Source organism: Eurytemora carolleeae, unplaced genomic scaffold (assembly GCF_000591075.1).
Source record: "Eurytemora carolleeae unplaced genomic scaffold, Eaff_2.0 scaffold315, whole genome shotgun sequence".
NCBI classification, from domain to species: domain Eukaryota; kingdom Metazoa; phylum Arthropoda; class Copepoda; order Calanoida; family Temoridae; genus Eurytemora; species Eurytemora carolleeae.
In genome coordinates, this window is record NW_019396843.1 from 1 (window position 1) to 18973 (window position 18973).

Sequence of the window (18973 nt, forward strand, 5' to 3'; positions counted from 1 at the left end):
CTCCTGACGATGGAGGGGTGCTTGAAGAAAGGGATGGGGAGAGGAATGCTCAAATATTTTAATGGTTTTTTCTCATATTACATATATTTGGTGAAATTTGATATTTTTTTCCAAAAACATAGGGTCTGAGGAGGTCGGCCCGGCGTCTGAGACTAGGTTTCAGACTCTAAGATTCTACCCGGGATTTGTTTTACTTTCTGAAAGTGGATAAATAAATAAACCTATGGTTTCAAAAATCTATAATAACTGAATTTGAGCACAAAGTCTATGTTCAAAATCGTCTTTTTGGGTAGATACGTTTTGAGAATTGTTTTTTTCTTGTAAATTATAAATAACAACGACAAAAAATAATGTAAAAATTCTATAGTAAACTAATTGGATGTTTAGGAACATTTTTCTCAAAAGAAATTTATCAATAAATCAATGTTAGAATCAATTATTTCGTTTTCAGCATTATATTGAATTTCTTATGTTCTATGAATTTGTTCGAAGATTTCTTAAAATTCTTCAAATGTCATCTTTTCAATAAAATTCCAGAAAATCTGCAGCAAATTTTTTTTGAATAATGGAAGATCACAGAAACTAATTTTCTCAACCTGTTCTTAAGCAACTAATTAGCCTATTGTAGCATTTTTGTTACATTTTTTGTCATTGTTATTTAATAATTAAAGAAAAAACGATTCTCTAATCTCAGTTATAATATATCTTTAAAACGTTTTATATGTCTCAAATGAATCCGAAAAAATTTGTCTACAACACTGCAATCTCAGTTCAACCACCATACCCTGCCATTACTGGAATCTTGGACAAACTTCAAACCAATTTTCAGCCAAAAAGAAATCATTTAAAAATATATTTGCATTCTATAAAAATGTAGGATCATTTAATAAACTTACATTTGTTTGTGATGATTGGTCTTCATATTAGATGTGTTGTCTCTGATCTTGTTCTCTTTATTCTCATCTTCATTGGTATCAATCTCCTTTATCAAATCAGAGGTGAAAACTTGAGTGTGAAATTAAAGGGACTGTAAGCGTAATTTCAAGTGACCTTCCAAGCAAAGATGACAATGCCCTTTTTACGACAGTACCCTTCAGGGGCGTAGTCAGGAATTTATACAGGGGGGGCTTACATTTTTTTCTTACGAGGGGGGGGGGCTTAGCACCCATTTTAGCCTTAAACCCCCTGAAATCCATAGATTTCACTGGTCGAGGGGAGGGCTTAGCCCCCTTGACTATGCCTCTGGTACCCTTGATCCCTAGATATATAGTTATCTCTGCTGGATTCCAAGAGAAATTAATCTAATCTAACTGCTTAGTCCAGGAAATAACAACTCAAAAGTTTTCACATCAGGACATAAATCCAAAATTAGAAAATCTATATAATAAAACAAGACATTCATATATATATATGTTGCATATAGCCGGCCTAACGGCAGCTGGATCGCTTGGACTGAAATTTTTTGTGGACACTCATGGGTGGCCGTGGGGTATTTTTTTCCAAATTTTTTTTTCTTTAAACTTTTTTTTCACTGGCAACACCGGGCCCTTCAGCCAGTTTTTTATGTATATATTTAGAAATAAATTATAAATGCTTTTTTTCAGTGAAAATCTTAGTCATGTGATTTTTTATAATGTCCCAGGAAGGTATGAGAAATAATAGCCTAGAAGTTTTTCAAATTACAATTTCAAATTACATGGGATATTAATCCTCTCAAAATGGAATAAAAGATATAATTAGCATTAAAAACTAAAAGAAAGCTATGATTTCACGATAGATCGTAAGAACTTTGCTCAGTCGACAATAATTATTCAAATATTTCTTTTTTGAAACACAATCAATACAGTCCACAGCTATTTTTTTTTCATAAAACCCATCTCTGCAACAAATTTTCAAATTTTTTACATTTTTGCCTTATACTCAAAGAAGCGGTTGTAACAAATAAAGTGTGATGTGAAAAAATTGACACCTTCAGATAACTGAAAAATAGAGCATTCCAAACACCTTGACTGTTAAAATTGAACGAACATTTCCCCTCCACACACCCAAAACCTCTACTGTAAAGATTTTTTGAGACATCCTAAATTTAAAATTAACACCCTGTTCTGCTCAAATAAATCATTGTTTTGGATATTTTTTTGTTGAAACTTTATAATGGTTTGGTTGAATTATAAAAACCAATTTAAACTAAATGACATTTTGAATGTTTTAATAAAACTTTTTTATTTTGACCTGTTTTGATCATAATCAAATCTAACTTTAAATTTGTTTCTTTTATCTTTTATAACATATTCAATGCTTATAAAAATTTCGGGTTTTAAAAAAAATTCTATTTTATAACATTTTTTGTTTGATTTATTGAAAGATGTATATAATTATTATTTAAATAGTGCATTGTTCTTACTTCTACATCTTTTATGTTTTAATGACATTTTTAAGAAATGATGAGATAGGGTATATATTTTCAAATTATTTTGTTCCTTTTTTACCTAATATTTTTTTTTTCTCTACTCCAAATCAACTATTTTTTTCTCTTAAGATAAAAATGTGCGAATTTTTTTCTCAAAAACTTTGCAGAGCAGGTGGTTATTTTACTAAATCGTCCCAAGGGAGGTTAAGTTAGAGGAAAGTATAGTTTCTGTATTTTTTTTACTCTCTCTAATATTTTGAAAATTTAAAGATAAATCAAGGAAGGAACTAAAAGCGTAATTTCTAGTGTTAAATAATTTGTCAAACTAAGAAAAAAAATTCGATGATTTTGTAAATTTCCATTCTCTCGTTAATTATGGAGAATTCTTTCAATAAATACCCCTTCCCCCACCAAGCATATAACGCCATCTCACTAGGGTTTTTGAATTCCCTGGAGACTAGATGGTCCCTCATCTCGACGGGCAACCTCTCCAGAAATAAACCCTGGAACAAGCAACCTGGTTTCTCGTCCTCTGGGAGAAGGGCCAACATGGCGTCCATGAGAGCAGTAGGGCGTCGGTCTCCCAGCCCAGGGTGATGAATTAGTTTGGAAACCTTCTGCCAGCACGATAGAGTATACGAGGAGACGAGTTTGGCCTTTAAATCCTTGTAAGGGGTTTCTGAGGAGGCAGCAGAACCCATGATCAGGCCGCGTACTGAGACCATAATCTTCTGGGGAAGTTTCTGTACGATGTGGTCGAATTTGGTTATTGACTGTGTGATCTGGGCGTTTCTGAAGGCCGCCTCTGCATGGAGGAACCATAGGTCGGGGTCCTCTGTCCAGAAATCTGGGAGCTTGACGGAGACTTTGGCGACGAACTCGGTTGGAGTTTCTTTCTGGTCGGTCATGATGCTCGGATGTATCACTTAAAGTTCAAAGTTTTAAAAAAATCACGAAACTGGATAGCGTTTAACTGTATGTTCAAAGTTGGGGGTCACCAATATAGAGGACGTGAGTCAGACTCTAATGAATACTCATAGATGACTTCCAGTATATATATATTTCCTATAACTTATAACTAGAGGGTTCAGAACATGAGTCAATGTCGATATCACACGTGTAGATGTTAATGTATGAGAACTATGCCCCGTATCCGTTCTATCTCATTCTGTTGAATCTTGTGGAACTTGTTTAACGCGGCCAGGCATCGTCTTCCACAAGCCTGTCCATAAAAAATCAAATTAAATCAAAGTTAATTTGCACATGAAAGTTAAAAATAGTTAAATATCCTTAAAAATCTTCTTGATGTAAATAAATTTCTCAAATTTTACCTTTTGTTCTTTCCTATTCTCAACAATCAACTTTCTGAAAATTTATTGTTCAAGTTATTTTTGTTCTGCTACTTTTATGTTTCTTTCAATTTGTTTTTCTTTAGAAGACTATTTCTAAGAAAAGAATTTTTAATAAAAGTAATTTAAAAATATACCGGAAAATATTTTAGGATCATAAATTGGTTCAATAGTTTTTTTAACACATTTTAACAATAACATACATTGTCAGTGGTGACACAAAAGATTCAAGACTCATATAATATCAAAGATGATTTTAAGAAAATAAATCATGTGGCAATGAAGTTAAAAGTTAATCTTCTTATTTTATTACACCTTTCTAAGTTTTACTTTTACCTTTTCTCCTTTGACTCTCTCTCTTTCGGGGTTTCTTCTTTTTTAAATCATGATTATCAGGAATATCATTATTATCATCCAAATCATCATCATCGTCCTCATCATCATCATCATCATCATCTTCTCTCTCCATGTTTTCTCTTTGTATTCTCTAAATTTCCTCATCTGTATCCTCATCCTCAGCAAACCTTCTACAAACATATTCAGAGCTTTACATTTGGAAAACTCTTTAAAACTAAAAGAATAATTTTGATTATAATGTTATATTTGAAAGGATACCCCCAAAGGGGGTAACAATGCTCTAGACGAATATAGTCTTACACCAATAAAAGACAACATTATTGAACATTTCTATTAAAAGTATAATAGGAAATAGGTTACAAAGTTATATAAAACTATAAAACAATGAACTAAATTAGTGATGTAGATATACTGCTACTACAGTTTCATTCAGATCCACAGCTTTGGTTTCCTGGGATCTTCTTGTTAGACATGGGAACCATTCTCCCTGCCTGCTTTATAGAAAAGCACATCTTTTCTGCTCTTGCCTATTTAGGATCATGGATCCAAGACTCTTCTTTAACCAGAGTTTTAAGACTCCTTTAACCAGAGTTTTCTGGTTTTTTCTCACAGCTCCAATCAAACCCAGCAGTTCCCAGTGGATTGATCATTCTACAACTGTGGGGAGTTGGCCAATTGCTTCATCCTTTACTCTCTGAGGACTGATGCCACAACTCCTATACTTATGGTGAGTTGGCGAAGTGTTTCATCCTCTCCTTGTGAGAGCTGGCGCACAACTGGCTTCTTCCTCAATCTCTTTCCCTCTCTGTATTCTGAACCCAGATCCCGCCAATTCTTAATCCTGGGGCCAGCTGGCTGGTCAACCCCTGTAGGGGGCAACACTAGATAAGGTGGCTGGAGCAGGGGAAGGGGGGGCCGGGTTCGGGTTGATTTGTTCTGAAGAATTTTCCATGCTCTATCTATACCCATCCTCAGCAGAGAGGGGGGTTGGGTATGGTTACAATAACTTAATCTGAGGGCGAAACTTATTGATAGATATCCGACTAAACCTAAGATTGCCAAAAAAAGCCAGATATTATCAAACCGTTTGCAAAAACTTCCAATTGCTTGACCTCAATATCATTATCAACTGTGGGCACTTTTAATTTGAGGGTCAATTCTAAATCTTATATTTCAGTTTTTTATCCCCTCATCAAAGCTCATTTCAACATCTGACTAGGTACAATTGTCATGGGGGATATCGAATCAAGATAAAAAAAATTAATCTGCAGATTAACAAAAGAGTAAGATCAAGAATTGATCTCTATATCAATATCTAAATTTACAATACAAAGGTTCCAAGCTTAGGATGAACCATTAATCATTAATACTCCACTAATTTAATTAATAGCAAAATTTATTTTGTAAGAGAAAATTTGAATAATTATCTAACCGTCTCTGATCTGCTGTAATCGATGAACTTGAAGGCTGAGCTGTAGATTGAGCTGTTGTATGGTTGCCTGTAGGTTCACTGCTTCCTTCATATATTTCTTCATCACTTTCATCAACAGAATCTCTTAAACAAATGTTGAGATTAAAAAAAACGAGTTTTATAAAATAGTAAAAATGTTTAAGATCGGAATTTGAGATTTGAGTTTTGAGACTTAATATTTTTACATTTTCGTTTATCTCCTTGATCTCTTAGAATCTGCCAGATTACTATACGGAAAGATTACGAAGGGTGGCGGAGATTTTTATTTGAGCTTAAGATTTAAGATTTGAGTTTGAGACTTAATATTTTAGATTTCATTTATCTTCTTGATCTCTTTGTAATTGCCAGATTAATATTCGGAAATTTACGAAGGGAGCAAAGAGTAAAAGAGATTTTTATAAGATTTTTGGATCTGATAAATTTAAACCTGAGCCATGCGGGGGGCAGCGAGAAAAAGGTCTACGTCAGAAGGGGAAGGGGATAGACAGAGTAGTACTTTAAATTTGCCAGAAGCCGTACCAATTAACAGATTTAATAATTTTAATGCGGATAGATGCCTATCTTCTCCTCAAATTAACATTTCGGGTTTTATTGATGATAATTATGAGAGTGGTCAGGGAATACGCTAAGAATCCAGGATCCGCACAAGGTCCAAAGGGGTTCTAATTCTACTGATGTAAGACTAAAGATTTTACCCAGCTTAATATTTAAGTGGGAAGAATTTGTATGCAATTCCGCACAAACGGCAGATGTCATTGAAAGTAGACATAATGCGTTTTATGAGGACATTGAGCAAAAAATCTCGGAAGTTTTATTACCCAGGGGGATTTTTCTTTTGTTGGGGAGCTTGCTAGTTAAAAGAATAGATTGAACAGTATCTGGAGAGGAGCGAAGCAAATATCTAAGGAGAAGCAAGGAGAATCCTATTATCCTGATGAACATATTCCGGCACAAGGAGCCGATGCAAATCGTCATCAAGAATTGATGATAAGAAGCTATGATCTTGACTATGTATTCCATGATGATGAACCAGTAGAGAGACAATCTCCTTATAGTACAGTATATGCACCCATTTACAAAGGGAGAGAGAATCTGAATGTGACCAGGGATAGTAATCCAGTAATGGTAGGATCAGGACCTGTTCCATCGGGACCTGAACCCACTAGACTGATTAATCCTCAGGATCCATACTCTCATAACACCCCAAGTTGGAGAATAGCAGCTACTGATGTAGGAGTTGGAATCAGGAGCAGATCACCTACCAGGATAAGAGGAACAGTAATGGGTGGAACAGGGTCCGTGCTATCGGAACCTGGTCCCCACAGACTGAATACCCCTCATATCCCTCTTCCTGATTAAATCCCTGCCAAAAGGATTATGGACCTAGATTTCAGTAAATCAGTGGATAAGATTTTAACTGATATACCAGGATTAGATAGAGATCCCAGCTTGGAGACTCATTCTGAATATTGGATGAAATTGATGAAGTTTAGACAAAAACTGGTGGAAAGGAAAGTGGACAAGGTCTCCAAGGGAATTGGTACTCTCACTACTATGATGCAGGGTGCTGAATTGATGTACAAGGCCCTACAAGGAGATAAAGAGGATCTGAAGTCTAATAGTTCGGAGGTTTGTCAAAGATTGAAAACCGAGCAGTGATTAGATAAGCTGGAATTCAATGTGGATAAACTGGATGCTAAACTGGATGAGAAAGTGGAGAGGATTCAAGAATTGTCATTGATATCACTGCTCAGGCAACACCAGAGGTTCCTGTGGAAATCATTAACTCGATTCAAGAGGTTATTAGTGATAGTTCTCCAGGTCTGGCCGTGAATAGGATGAGAGCAGAGATTGAAGAGCTCAGTGGTTCACTGGACTCCAGTAGACATGCCACGGAGGGATTGAGAGGTCTGGTGATTGATCAGTCAGAGCAAGTTGTTAATAACTCCGTCAGTGCTACTATCTTGGAACCTAGAGCTCCGGAGAGAGATCAGAGACAAACAGAGACTAGTTCCAGGGAGAGAGAGATTGTGAGAAAGGGGATAGAACCTGCTGAGAAACAATTAAAACATATTATCTCAAATAATTTGAATTCCAGTTCTAAGGATATTTCACTTATAAAGAAGCATAAGACCACCTATGTTCCTGCTATCCATGCTGCAGTTGGAAATATCCAGAAATCTTTACAAAAAATATGTCACCTTCTCTGGCATGGATTCTGACTATTGTGATGTATTAAATGAGCTGTTGGATTCGGCAGAGAACTGGTGTTTGAAGGTGGAGGAGCTGTACAACAAGGCCGAGGTTCACAGCATCAATACATCCAAGGGAGACTCATCAGACGTGGGGGTATTCTCTGACAATGTTAAGGTTACAATTTACAAATTTTTGGAATCTGCTGAGATTGCTTACTAGGGCTGGTGAAATTCTATCCAGAAAGCTAATAGATTGTACAATAAGCACCTATCCAAGGAGATCAAGAGCAAGCTGATCAACATTTCGGACTCGTATGGAGAAATGAGGGACTGGCTGATCCTGAATTATGGAGGAGTTTCCTGGATTATCAGTGATATAATCAATGATTTGAGTAGGAAACCTAAACCTGGTGCTGCTAATAATAATAACAAGTTCTCGTTTTATGCGTATGTTTCTGGAGCGATGCAGAGGATGGAGTTGTAGGGATAGATAGACTGGAACTGGATAATTGTGTTTACTCAAGAGCAACCCTGAACAATTTATCTTTAATATTACCTGCTGAGACCTGCGCAGCTTGAATCACAGAGATGACTAGAGCTGGATTGGATTACAAGAATTTTCAAGAATCTGTGTATCATAGAGAGAAACAAAAGTGAGGGAACAAGAGAATCTGAGAAGATCACTACCCTAGAAACCAGTGACGTCGCATGACCAGTCCCATTAGGTCAAGATAGGTCAGGTTAGGTCGGGTTACGTCAGATTACCAAATTGGTCGCAATATGACCAGTCCCTTTAGGTCGTGTTAGGTCAGGTTAGGTTGGGTTATGCCAGATTACCAAACTGGTCGGAACATGACCAGTTCCCCTATAGGTCGTGTTTGGTCAGGTTAGGTCGGGTTAGGTCAAATAACCTAACTGGTCTGATACTGGTCTTAACCTGACCAATCCACTTAGGTCGGATTTGGTCGAGATTGGTTGAGTTATGTCAGGAGACCTAACTGGTCGGAACATGACCAGTCCTTCTAGGTCATGTTTGGTCAGGTTAGGTCGGATTTGGTTGAGTTACCTAACTGGTCTCCTACTGGTCTTAACCTGACCAATCTACTTAGGTTGGATTTGGTCAAGATTGGTTGAGTTATGTCAGGAGACCTAACTGGTCGGAACATAACCAGTCACCCTAGGTCGTGTTTGGTCAGGTTTGGTCGGGTTAGGTTGAGTTACCTAACTGGTCTCATACTGGTCTTAACCTGACCAATCAACTTAGGTCGGATTTGGTCGTGATTGGTTGAGTTATGTCAGGAGACCTAACTGGTTGGATCATGACCAGTCCCCCTAGGTTGTGTTTGGTCAGGTTAGGTCGGGTTAGGTTGAGTTACCTAACTGGTCTCATACTAGTCTTAACTTGACCAATCTACTTAGGTTGGATTTGGTCTAGATTGGTTTAGTTAAGTCAAGAGACCTTACTGGATTGGGTTGGATTAGGTCGGACTTGGTTGCTTTACCTAGCTGGTCCTAACTGTTCATAACTTGACCTTTTAGTCAGATTGGATTACCAAACTGGTCATAACTGGTCACAACCTAACCATGTGCCCTTAAGTCGGATTTAGGTCATATTAGGTCAAATTAGGACCTTCTGAGTTTCGCCACTAGATGTCTCCACCTGAAATTTAAAGGCTCTGCTCAGTGGTTAATAAATAGGATAGATAAATATCTAGTTGGGTGATTTGGACGTCAAAACTTTAGTCATTTGGACGTCAAAAGTTTGGTCATTTGGACATCCAAAGTGACGTCATTTCGACTTTGAAAATTAGGTTGTGAGGACATAAGAATCCTTGTGTTAAACGTCCTCAACAGGTCCTCAACACTTAAAATACGACGTCGCCAGACGTCCCATTGGTAATTATTGATGTCCTCATGACTTCCTAAGGACGAGTTCTGGTTTCGAGGGTAGTACTAGGGCAAGATCTCTGAGATCTCCAAGATCGCCAAAACCGAAACCCAAGTCTGCATACAAGGTTGGAGAAGAGAATAGGAAGAAGACCGAGGATGAAAATGATGCCAGAGCTTTTATAGCTTTGTTAAACACTGGTAAGTGGTACCAGGCCAACTTAAAGTTCCCTTGTCCACTGGCTACAAATATGAGATGAGTACCTGTGCTGAGTTCTTTTCCCTGAGTCCTGGAGATAGATGGAGCAAAATTGAGAAGGGCAAGATCTGTTATGCGTGTATCCAGCCAAAAGATATATGTGTGAATCAACGGTGTAGTTTTGAAGCAAAGGTTCCGGAGACGTTAAAATGCCAAGGTTGTACAACCTGGGCTATGAGCAAGAATTTAGCTCCGCTGCCCATCCTGTTCTGCAAGAGAAAGGAACATGCCAACTTGAGAGCTCCATTCCCTGAGATGAAAAAGGACCTGGAGAAATATTTGGGAAGTCTAGGAGGGGTGGTGATGGATTCATTGATAATGTTTGCTGCAAATTTTACCTTTCAAGTATTCTCAATGGGACCTGGAGCTAATGCATTAGGATGGAACCAGAAGAAGTCTGAAGATAAACCTGCTCCGTCTATTGATTCGGAGACAGGAAAGAATATAGATGTCGATCCTGAATGCATTATACCTGAAGTTTTGGAGCATTCTTGTTATCTGATGCAGACTATAAAGATTGAAAGTACTGAAGCTCTGGTTTTTTTCTTAAAAGAGGAGCTAACATCCATATCATTTATGGATGCAGAAGGTATCCAGTAGGCCTACTAGCTTAACTGTGGTTGGAGGTAACAAGGTGAGATCATGATGTTACAGGAGGCTTTGGCACATATGATCTGTCTGACATATGCCAGGAGTACAGAGATCAGGCTGTGGATGAAGAGAATGACCATATACTCCCTCAGAAGGTTGGTGGCTCCAAGGTACATCTCCTACAATGGATCAAGAACACAAACCTGGATCCTGTATTAATCAAGGTATTACCTTCAGGGATAGCTGTATATATGAGTCCTTTCAAGGACATTTATGGATCTAGATTAATATTTGCTGGACCTCATAGATCGTTCATGAAGGCAGATAATGGAAAACGATCAGAGATTTCAAATGCAGTTTTTTTAATAAGAGAAAGGATCTTTGAGGACCTGGAGACTGAAACTGAGGAGCGTTGTTACTCAGGACAAATGAGAAACTAGGATTGTCAGTGAACACATACCAGATAAAGAAAGAAGATATTCTGGATTGTAATGGAGATATGCTGGAGGATTTTGAAGACTCTTTGGATGACCATGAGAAACTGATAGAAATAGTAAAATCCTTTAGATGTCTGATCATGGACCTTTAATCAGCTGGAATATGAAGATGCAGGGAATTTGGATGATATTGTGGAGGAGTTTTGTTCTCCAACTTGTGATATCCATATAGCCCTGGACGAGAAAATTACTCGGATCAAAAAGGAATTGAATTTACTGAATGCAGAAACTGAAGAGATGGAATGCATGAATGTGAGGACAATATTAAAACCTGGAGACATAAAAGGGACAGGGAATTTGGATAAAATCGCAGAGGAGTTTCGTTCTCCAATTCGTGATATTGATATCGATATCGAGAAGACGACTGATCGGAACTTGAGGACTGAGAAAGATGTGTGTATGAGATCAAATGGAGGTTTATTGAACAGTGGAAAAGGTAAAAATTCAGGGAATTTGGATGATTTTGCGGAGGAGTCTCGTTCTCCAGTTCCCAATATCGATATAGCCCTGGATATAGGAGACAGAGGAGCGAAGATAGAGACTCTCAACCCTGGTGTTTACAAAGCTCGGGTTCCTATTGCAAGATTGATAAATGCTCTGGATGATGAAGAATCAGAAGATAAGGCAGGATTTAGATGTGCAGAGTGTGCAAAATGTTTGACTTGCAAAACTTCAAATAAACGGACTGCTATATCACTGAGAGAAGCCAGGGAGCAGCAGGTCATCGAGGAGAGCATGAAGATAGACCTCAACAACAGAAGAGTAACGGTAAATTATATATTTCTAAAGGATCCTGTTGAATACTTGTCATCAGTGCATAATAACCCAAGTAATTATGGGCAGGCATTGAAAGTGTACAAGACTCAGTGCAAGAAATCTAATTTAGTCAAGGACGGGATGAGGGTGGTTCACAAGGACTTGGTGGAGAAGGGGTTCATGGTCAAGCTGGAGGACATGAAGGAGAGTAAGAGATTGATGATTGAGGACGCACCATTCCAACATTTTAATCCCTGGAGACTAGTAATGAAGATGGACTCTGTGACGACGCCTGTTTGCATGGTGGAAGATCCGTCCATGACCAAAAGGAATGAGATCCTAGCCAAAGGGGAGAACAGGATTGGACTGATATTTAATATAATGATTTGATGCCAGTGTTTGGAGCATATATGGAGATCAGACATCAGCAAATTGTACAACCAATTAGATATGGATGATCCTTCATTACCTTACTCTTTATTTTTGTACGGAGAGGAGCTTAACCCTGAGAAGAACCTGATATATGGGTTATGGTTCGAGCATGGTATGGAATAGTCAGTACAGTCAGACAGGCAGGGTTTGCTCTATGAAACTCCTAGGCTATAAGTGGGACCCGGAGAAGGACAAATGATCACCAGGATTAGGAGAGCTGAACCTTAACAAGAAAATAAGAGGAGAACAGAAACCTAACATTGAACCTGTCAAGACTACATTGGATGCAGAGAAATTACTAGCTGGTATAAAGTTAACCCGGAGCTTAATGGTGGGAAAGATATCGGAGTTCTATGATCCTTGTGGTTTTCTTGAACCTGTAAAACTCCAAATGAAATTGCTAACTGGTTTATAAAAAGGAAAGGAAGGGGATGAAATATTACCGGAGGTAGACCAAGAGATCTGGAGACAAATTCTGAAAGGATATGTAAATCTACCGGAGATAACAATACCAAGATTTTGTTTGCCAAGTAAGAAAACGTGTGATTCAAAGATTAGATTGCTGTGTTTAGCGGATGCTGCAGAATTTGCGGCTCTCTATGCAGGCAGGGAAATAAGCCCAGGCGTCTGGTTGTGCTCTCTCCTAGCTACACAATCAAAGATAATGAAGGAAACCATTCCGAGAAATGAGTTATCAGCAATTCTTTTATGTGCAGAGCTGGCGTTTATGGTAAAATCTGCTCTGGGTTAAGAAGTTGGAGAAGTAATTTATGTAACTGATTCAACAATTGCTCTGAGTTGATGAAGCAATGATTCCATCAAGCTAAGGTTATTCATCTATAATCGGGTAATGACGATTTTAAGATTATTTGAATGGACAACTGTGGCAAAAACTAGCTCCTTATTTCACATAGATGGATCATTAAACCTAGCAGACTTGTTAACCAAGAAACACAAGATTTAAGCAGAAAATGTATTCAAGGGATCAGACTGGATTGAGGGTTTAAATTGGATGAAAAGAGAAAGGTCTGAAATGCCCCTGACGTCATATGAGGATCTCAACTTTGATAAGAAAACTGAAGAGAAGGTTAAGCTAGAGTGTTTTCCAGAATCTTTTATGAAGGAATTTTCAGCAGATAATGAGGATGTAAAAGAGGAATTGAAGACCACAAATGAAAACCTGGAATTCTCTGTTCTTGCGGCTTAAGCGGGCAGTGGAGTAGCAGAGTTACTTATTGATCCTGTATTCCATGGATGGAGGAGAGTAATGAGGTTAACAGGATATATGCAGGGTTGGAGAACGAAGTACGTTAGGTGAGCATAGATGGGATCCAAGGAATGAAGACGAGAAAGCGGAGCAGTATTTCTTAAGATGGGAGTCGGAGAGAGTGAAAAAAAGTATAAAACCTGCCGAGATGAAAAGATTTGTGATCCAGGATGAAATTGTTGTACAAAGAAGGAAGATTATCTTCAGAGTTTCAATTCAAAACCAAGGAACCGGATCAGGTGGGATATTTAGACAAGCATGAGATACTGGGATGGATTCCTGTGGATCTACCAGATTCTCCAGTGTTGTATTCCTATTTGATGTATGTCCATACTAAGTCCAATGTCCATGCCTCCTTGGAAACCAAAGTATGCAAGATTCATAAGAAAATGAGAGTAGTGAAGGGATTGAGACGGTTAATCAAGAGAGGGATTGCAGACTGCGTTAAGTGCAGATTAATGGAGAAGAAGACCCTGAAACTAAGATTGGCAAACCATCCCAAAGCAAGGACAGTTTTAACTCCGTGCTTCCATTCTTGCATGATGGACATTTGCTATGGGTTCAAAGGTCAACCCTTCAAGAGGTCTAGGAAGGTTTTCAAGATTTATGGACTGGTAATAGTATGTTTGCTATCTGAAGCAATGAATATAATGGCTCTAGAAGGTATTGAAACCCAGGATGTTTGTGCTGCACTAGAGCGAATAGATATGGAGTCCCTGGTTTTATCTACATTGATAATGGAACTCAGCTCAAGGCATTACAGTATGCAAAATTCTCGGTACAAGATTTGGATGCAATGGTTCATGATGATCTAGTGATCAAGATTATAGTCTCCAATGCAAAAGCTCACTCGGAGAAAGGACATGTGGAAAGAAGGATCAGAGTTCTGAGAAAAACCCTGAAGAAGCTAGGAGTCGATATTTCTGTGCTTATGACCTGCCTCCAATAGGATACATTATTCTCAAGGATATCCAATACAATTGATAATTTGCCTATAGCAAGGGGAGATACTTCCAATGATATTGCTCTGGGTTATGAGATTATAACTCCAAATAGATTAAAATTGGGGAGAAATAATTATAGATCCTTGAGGGCAATGGGATTGATTTGGAAATTAATGCAAATTTTACTAAACTCCTTAACAGGAACCATTCTATCTATCAGCAATGGTATCAGTCCTTTATACATAATGTACACTTGTTGAACTTACGTCCTAGTAAGTGGATAAATTCAAGCAGGTTACCAGTGGTCAGTGATATTGTTATATTTGTGTTTAATGATGCTAGTTATACTAAAGAGTCAATATATTGAAAACTTGGTAAGGTTGTGGGAGTCCAAGGGTTCAAGGTGACTTTGAGTTATTCTATTAAGTCAAAGGGGTCTGAGCAAACTGTGGTTAGGAGTCTGAGAGACATCAGTATAGTGTATTCTGTAGGAGAAATGTCTAGTAACACTCATGATCATTTTAATGAGTGTGCAAGATTATCTAGGACTCTGGAGTAATAGCTCCTGGAGCCAAATTATACTGATGTCTAATGTTTGCAATGAGTCTGGGGGGGCTAGTGTCTTAATAAACAGAGTCAATTTAACTGTAATCACTGGTAAACCAATAGGACGTAATTTATGTTGTACTGACGACAAGGAGTTCCGGAGAAGGATTAAGAAGAGATTACTCGAGCAGAGGAGTCAGGAGTTTTCCCTAAGGATAAGGATGTTGATTCCTAAGCAGGAGACAAAGGTGTGGGGCGAAAAGAGGATTGGGAACAAGGTGGACATGGTGGCTGAGATCCTGGGGTATAAACCAAGGATCAATACTGGTAGTGACTAAAGCTGTATCTATCCCGAGTATCCAGGAGTGGTTTGGACCAACCCAGTATCCTGAGCAGGGAGCAGTTTCTACCTGTGGATGCTCCCTTGCTAGATTTCCTGGTGGAGGAGGTGAAGAACATCGAGGGGTGGAGGTATCCTAAACTGGAGGATTTGGAGAAGTACCAACTCTACAGAGGATTGAACCTGGATATGTTGCATAGGATCGAGGTTCGGGAGCTAGTTTGTGGAGTAAGCTCAGACCAGGAGATTAAAGAAGTGAGAAGCTGGATCGAGAGGATGCAGGAGCTAGACCAGTGGAAGTGCAGAACTCAGACAAATTTTCATGATACTCTGAGGATGCCTGGGAAGATCAGCATTGACCCCAAGTAAGCGATCCTTAAACACAGATGTGATCTACGGGTTTTCCAAGGATGTATGGAAAGATCATGTTCGGGACTGGGATTACTTGGACATGTTTGATATCTCTGGATCTGAAGCGTGATAAGGGAAAGAATTATATCCTGGAGAAGATGTTGGTGCAGCCTGGGATTATTGAGATACTCCGTGATCTCCTCGTGTCTGCTGGATTAGCAATCTGTAGAGATATTTGGGGAGTGGAGGAGTTCTACTCTTTATTCTCCGGGGTAGAGGATAGACTGGAGAGAGGGTTTATTGACCTGACTACTCTTGCTGTGCTGTCTGGATACAAGTTCCAGTTCAGGAATATGACCACCATGAGTGTTCAAATCCAGGGAACCTTGTTGAATAAGAATGTTTCTACTGGGGATGAATGTTGGGGTGTTAGATGGCAGCAGGTTCCAGACTCACTGAAGTGTTATGCACTAGGAGATATTCAGTTCGGATTAGTGACTTATAATTTCCTTGCTGGATTATTGCTAAGGGATGTCTTTCCAGATCTGGATGTTCTTTGCAGGTTCCTGAAATGTGATCAGAGCACCGCCGTGGACTGGTTCCTGGAGTTCCTGATGCTGTCTCTGGAGGGGGTGGAGAACCATCAGACAACGAAGGAGTTGGCTCAGACCAGGGAGGAGATGGTGAAGTTGTTGAGATACATTGATTAAACTCTGGGTGGAGATCTTAGTAGACTGGCCTAGTCCACCCTCTGGAGGCTGTAAGTATTTGCTGCAGTGCCGAGAGTGGTTTTTGGTGCAGATGGGAGTCCTTGCTCAAGCCAAGATACGGTGGTCTGATGACAGAGTGATCCGGGTACCTGGCGAAGGAGATAAGGAGTATTCTAGATTTGGTCTGAGCCTTGATGAAGTAGGTGATTAAACTTAGAGAGGTCCTGTTTATGGGCTTTGAGGGATGTCTAGACTTTCTGGAGTTAAGTTCCCTTTGCTGGAGTTCAAGGCAAAGAGCAAGGATATCAGGAGAAAATGCTCAGAGATGGGGTGGTCTTGGGGCTGGTCCCTGTTGGAGTGGGCCAGGATGAATCCCAGGTGCCTGAAGAAGTTCTTCATCAGGATGAGTAGGGATATTGGATTCCAGAGGTTTAATGGGAATCTTTATGACGGGATGAGGCTGTGCCACTTGAGGATTTTTGATGAGAAAGTGGTGGAGATTGAGGGAGTGGAGAGGATGTTGAACCAAGAGGTGGCCCACTCGTTTGCTGAGGAGAAGGTGGGGTTGGAGAAGATTAAGACTGAAGCTGTTGTCAGGAGGAGGAGAGTGGCTTGGTTAACTAATCTGACCTCGGACTGGGAGTCTGAAGAGAGAACTAAATGGAGAGAGGATGTGCCTGTTCTTCCTGGTTGGAAGAAACACTCTGGGGTTAAGAGGCCAGGCAGTAAGACTGGATCTAAACCAGGGAAGGTGAAGAGGTTGAAGTTGAGAGCTCTGAAGGCTGCTGCAGTAGCTCCAACTGTTAAGGAAACGTCTGGCTGGTCTCCGTCTCAGCCTGCTCCAGGTCCTTCTCAAGCTAGGATTGAGCTCAAAGACCTCGTCAACGGGCTTCAGCAGGAGGAGGGATTGGTGGATGTTGTGATATTACAGGAGGATGATGAGGTCTTGATGGAGGTAGTGGAGTAGGATCTTGAGGTTGCTGTTCTGAGCAGTGTGGTGTCAGTATCTCAGCTTTTGGGATCTAGGAAGAAGAGGATGAGCGCGGATTCGAGGAGTTCTAGGTGGGTAGTTCTTAGACCTAGAACCTATGATAAGCTGATCAAGGGAGTGCCTCAGGTGGCTTTCCAAGAGATCTTGAGTTTGAATTCGAGATCCATAGGGATGAGATGGATTTCTAGATGAGGATACTTGTGATTATAAAACCTAGCCTGTAGTTGAAGGACTAGTGAAATTTAGTGATTTTTTTCAGGTTTGGAGTCAGGTGTGTTGATTGATTGATTCCGGTTGCGGGGTGCAAGGAGAACTATTTTTCTTTCAAGCTTGGTTGAGGAGTATTTTGCATCCTTCACAGGGTGATTAAAGTCTGTAAAGCACCCCTGTTTGTGCAGTTATGTACCCCTGAACTCTGTATGGTTGTTTCTAAGAAGATCCAAGCCAGCAAACCTGATTTATCTAGTTTTGTATTATATAACCCACGCACATTCTGTACTGTGTTTAGAATTTAATCAGTATACCTGTTTATTTCACAGAGAAAGGATTTATGTCTCTGTGATATATTTGATTTACCTATGAAGTGACGGAAGGACGAATGTGGTAATAAATTTATTAAAATTTATTGGATTTTGTATTGATTTTGTTTATATTTATTCTTGATTTGTCTTCTTGCTACAGTTTTCAATGCCTAGATAACGTTTGATTATGATTCTGATTGTTATTTGACGAGTATTATTGATTATCTAAAGCTTTTCTGTAGTTACGTCAATCATTTTATTGTTAGATTGAAGTTCTGTGTGTCAATAAAATTTGAAGACTTGATTCTGAGTACTTATTATGGATCAAGCTAATAGTAGAGAAGCTTGCGGTCAGGCCCGAGTAAACACTACGCGCTAGATTATATACTTTACATTAGGACAATCTCTGAGGTTGCAAAACAGCAAAATAGTTTTCTCTGAGTCCCGGTTCCACCCTAGCCACTACACAAAGATGACTATAGCACAAACCAGTGCATTATCAACGGCATTGAGAAAGGACGCTATATATTCTTTTGTTTCTAATTAATTGGCGGTTATCTACTGCATTGTGAAGTTCTAGTTAGCTTATTTTTGAGGTAAATTAAATATTTAAATGAATAATAGCTATGTATTTCTCAACTAGTTTAAGTTTTCGTTTAAATTAGACAAGGACGTAGCTCAGAGGAATTTGTGCCATTCAACGAAAAAAAATGTTAAAATAATAGTTATTCTTTACATAAGCAAAGGACATGTTGTCTTCCCCAGGAAACACAACTGGATGATACAACTCTAGATGATAACTAGTTGTCCTAAACTCCACTTCAAAACTCCACTTAAACTCGATTTTAACTCCTTTTTTGAACTCCAGTCACCAGCTAAGTGAAATATGTGTGCATAAACTCAACTTAAACTCGACTTTTTGATCCCAGTTTTTACAAAGTAACAAGCTGGGTGAAATCTGGGTGAAAAAACTCAACTTAAACTCGACTTTTAGAATCCCAGTTTTTTACCAAGTCAGAGTGAAAACTTGGATTTCAAAACTCCACTTAAACTTAAATTTAACTCCACCTTTGAACTCCAGTCACTAGCTGGTTGAAAT

General features: G+C 38.9%; 1 protein-coding gene across 2 annotated transcripts in view; it reads right to left on the reverse strand.

Moving 5' to 3' along the window:
- Positions 1–877: 877 nt before the first annotated feature.
- The window catches only part of LOC111709305 (DNA repair protein XRCC1), a 34992-nt gene continuing 16896 nt past the window's right edge, over positions 878–18973 (reverse strand). For both annotated transcript variants that reach the window (XM_023482936.1, XM_023482935.1), the window contains exon 17: positions 878–982. In XM_023482936.1, coding sequence (XP_023338704.1) covers positions 893–982 — 90 coding nt within the window. In that variant the 3' untranslated portion in view covers positions 878–892. The remainder of the gene's footprint in view (positions 983–18973) is intronic.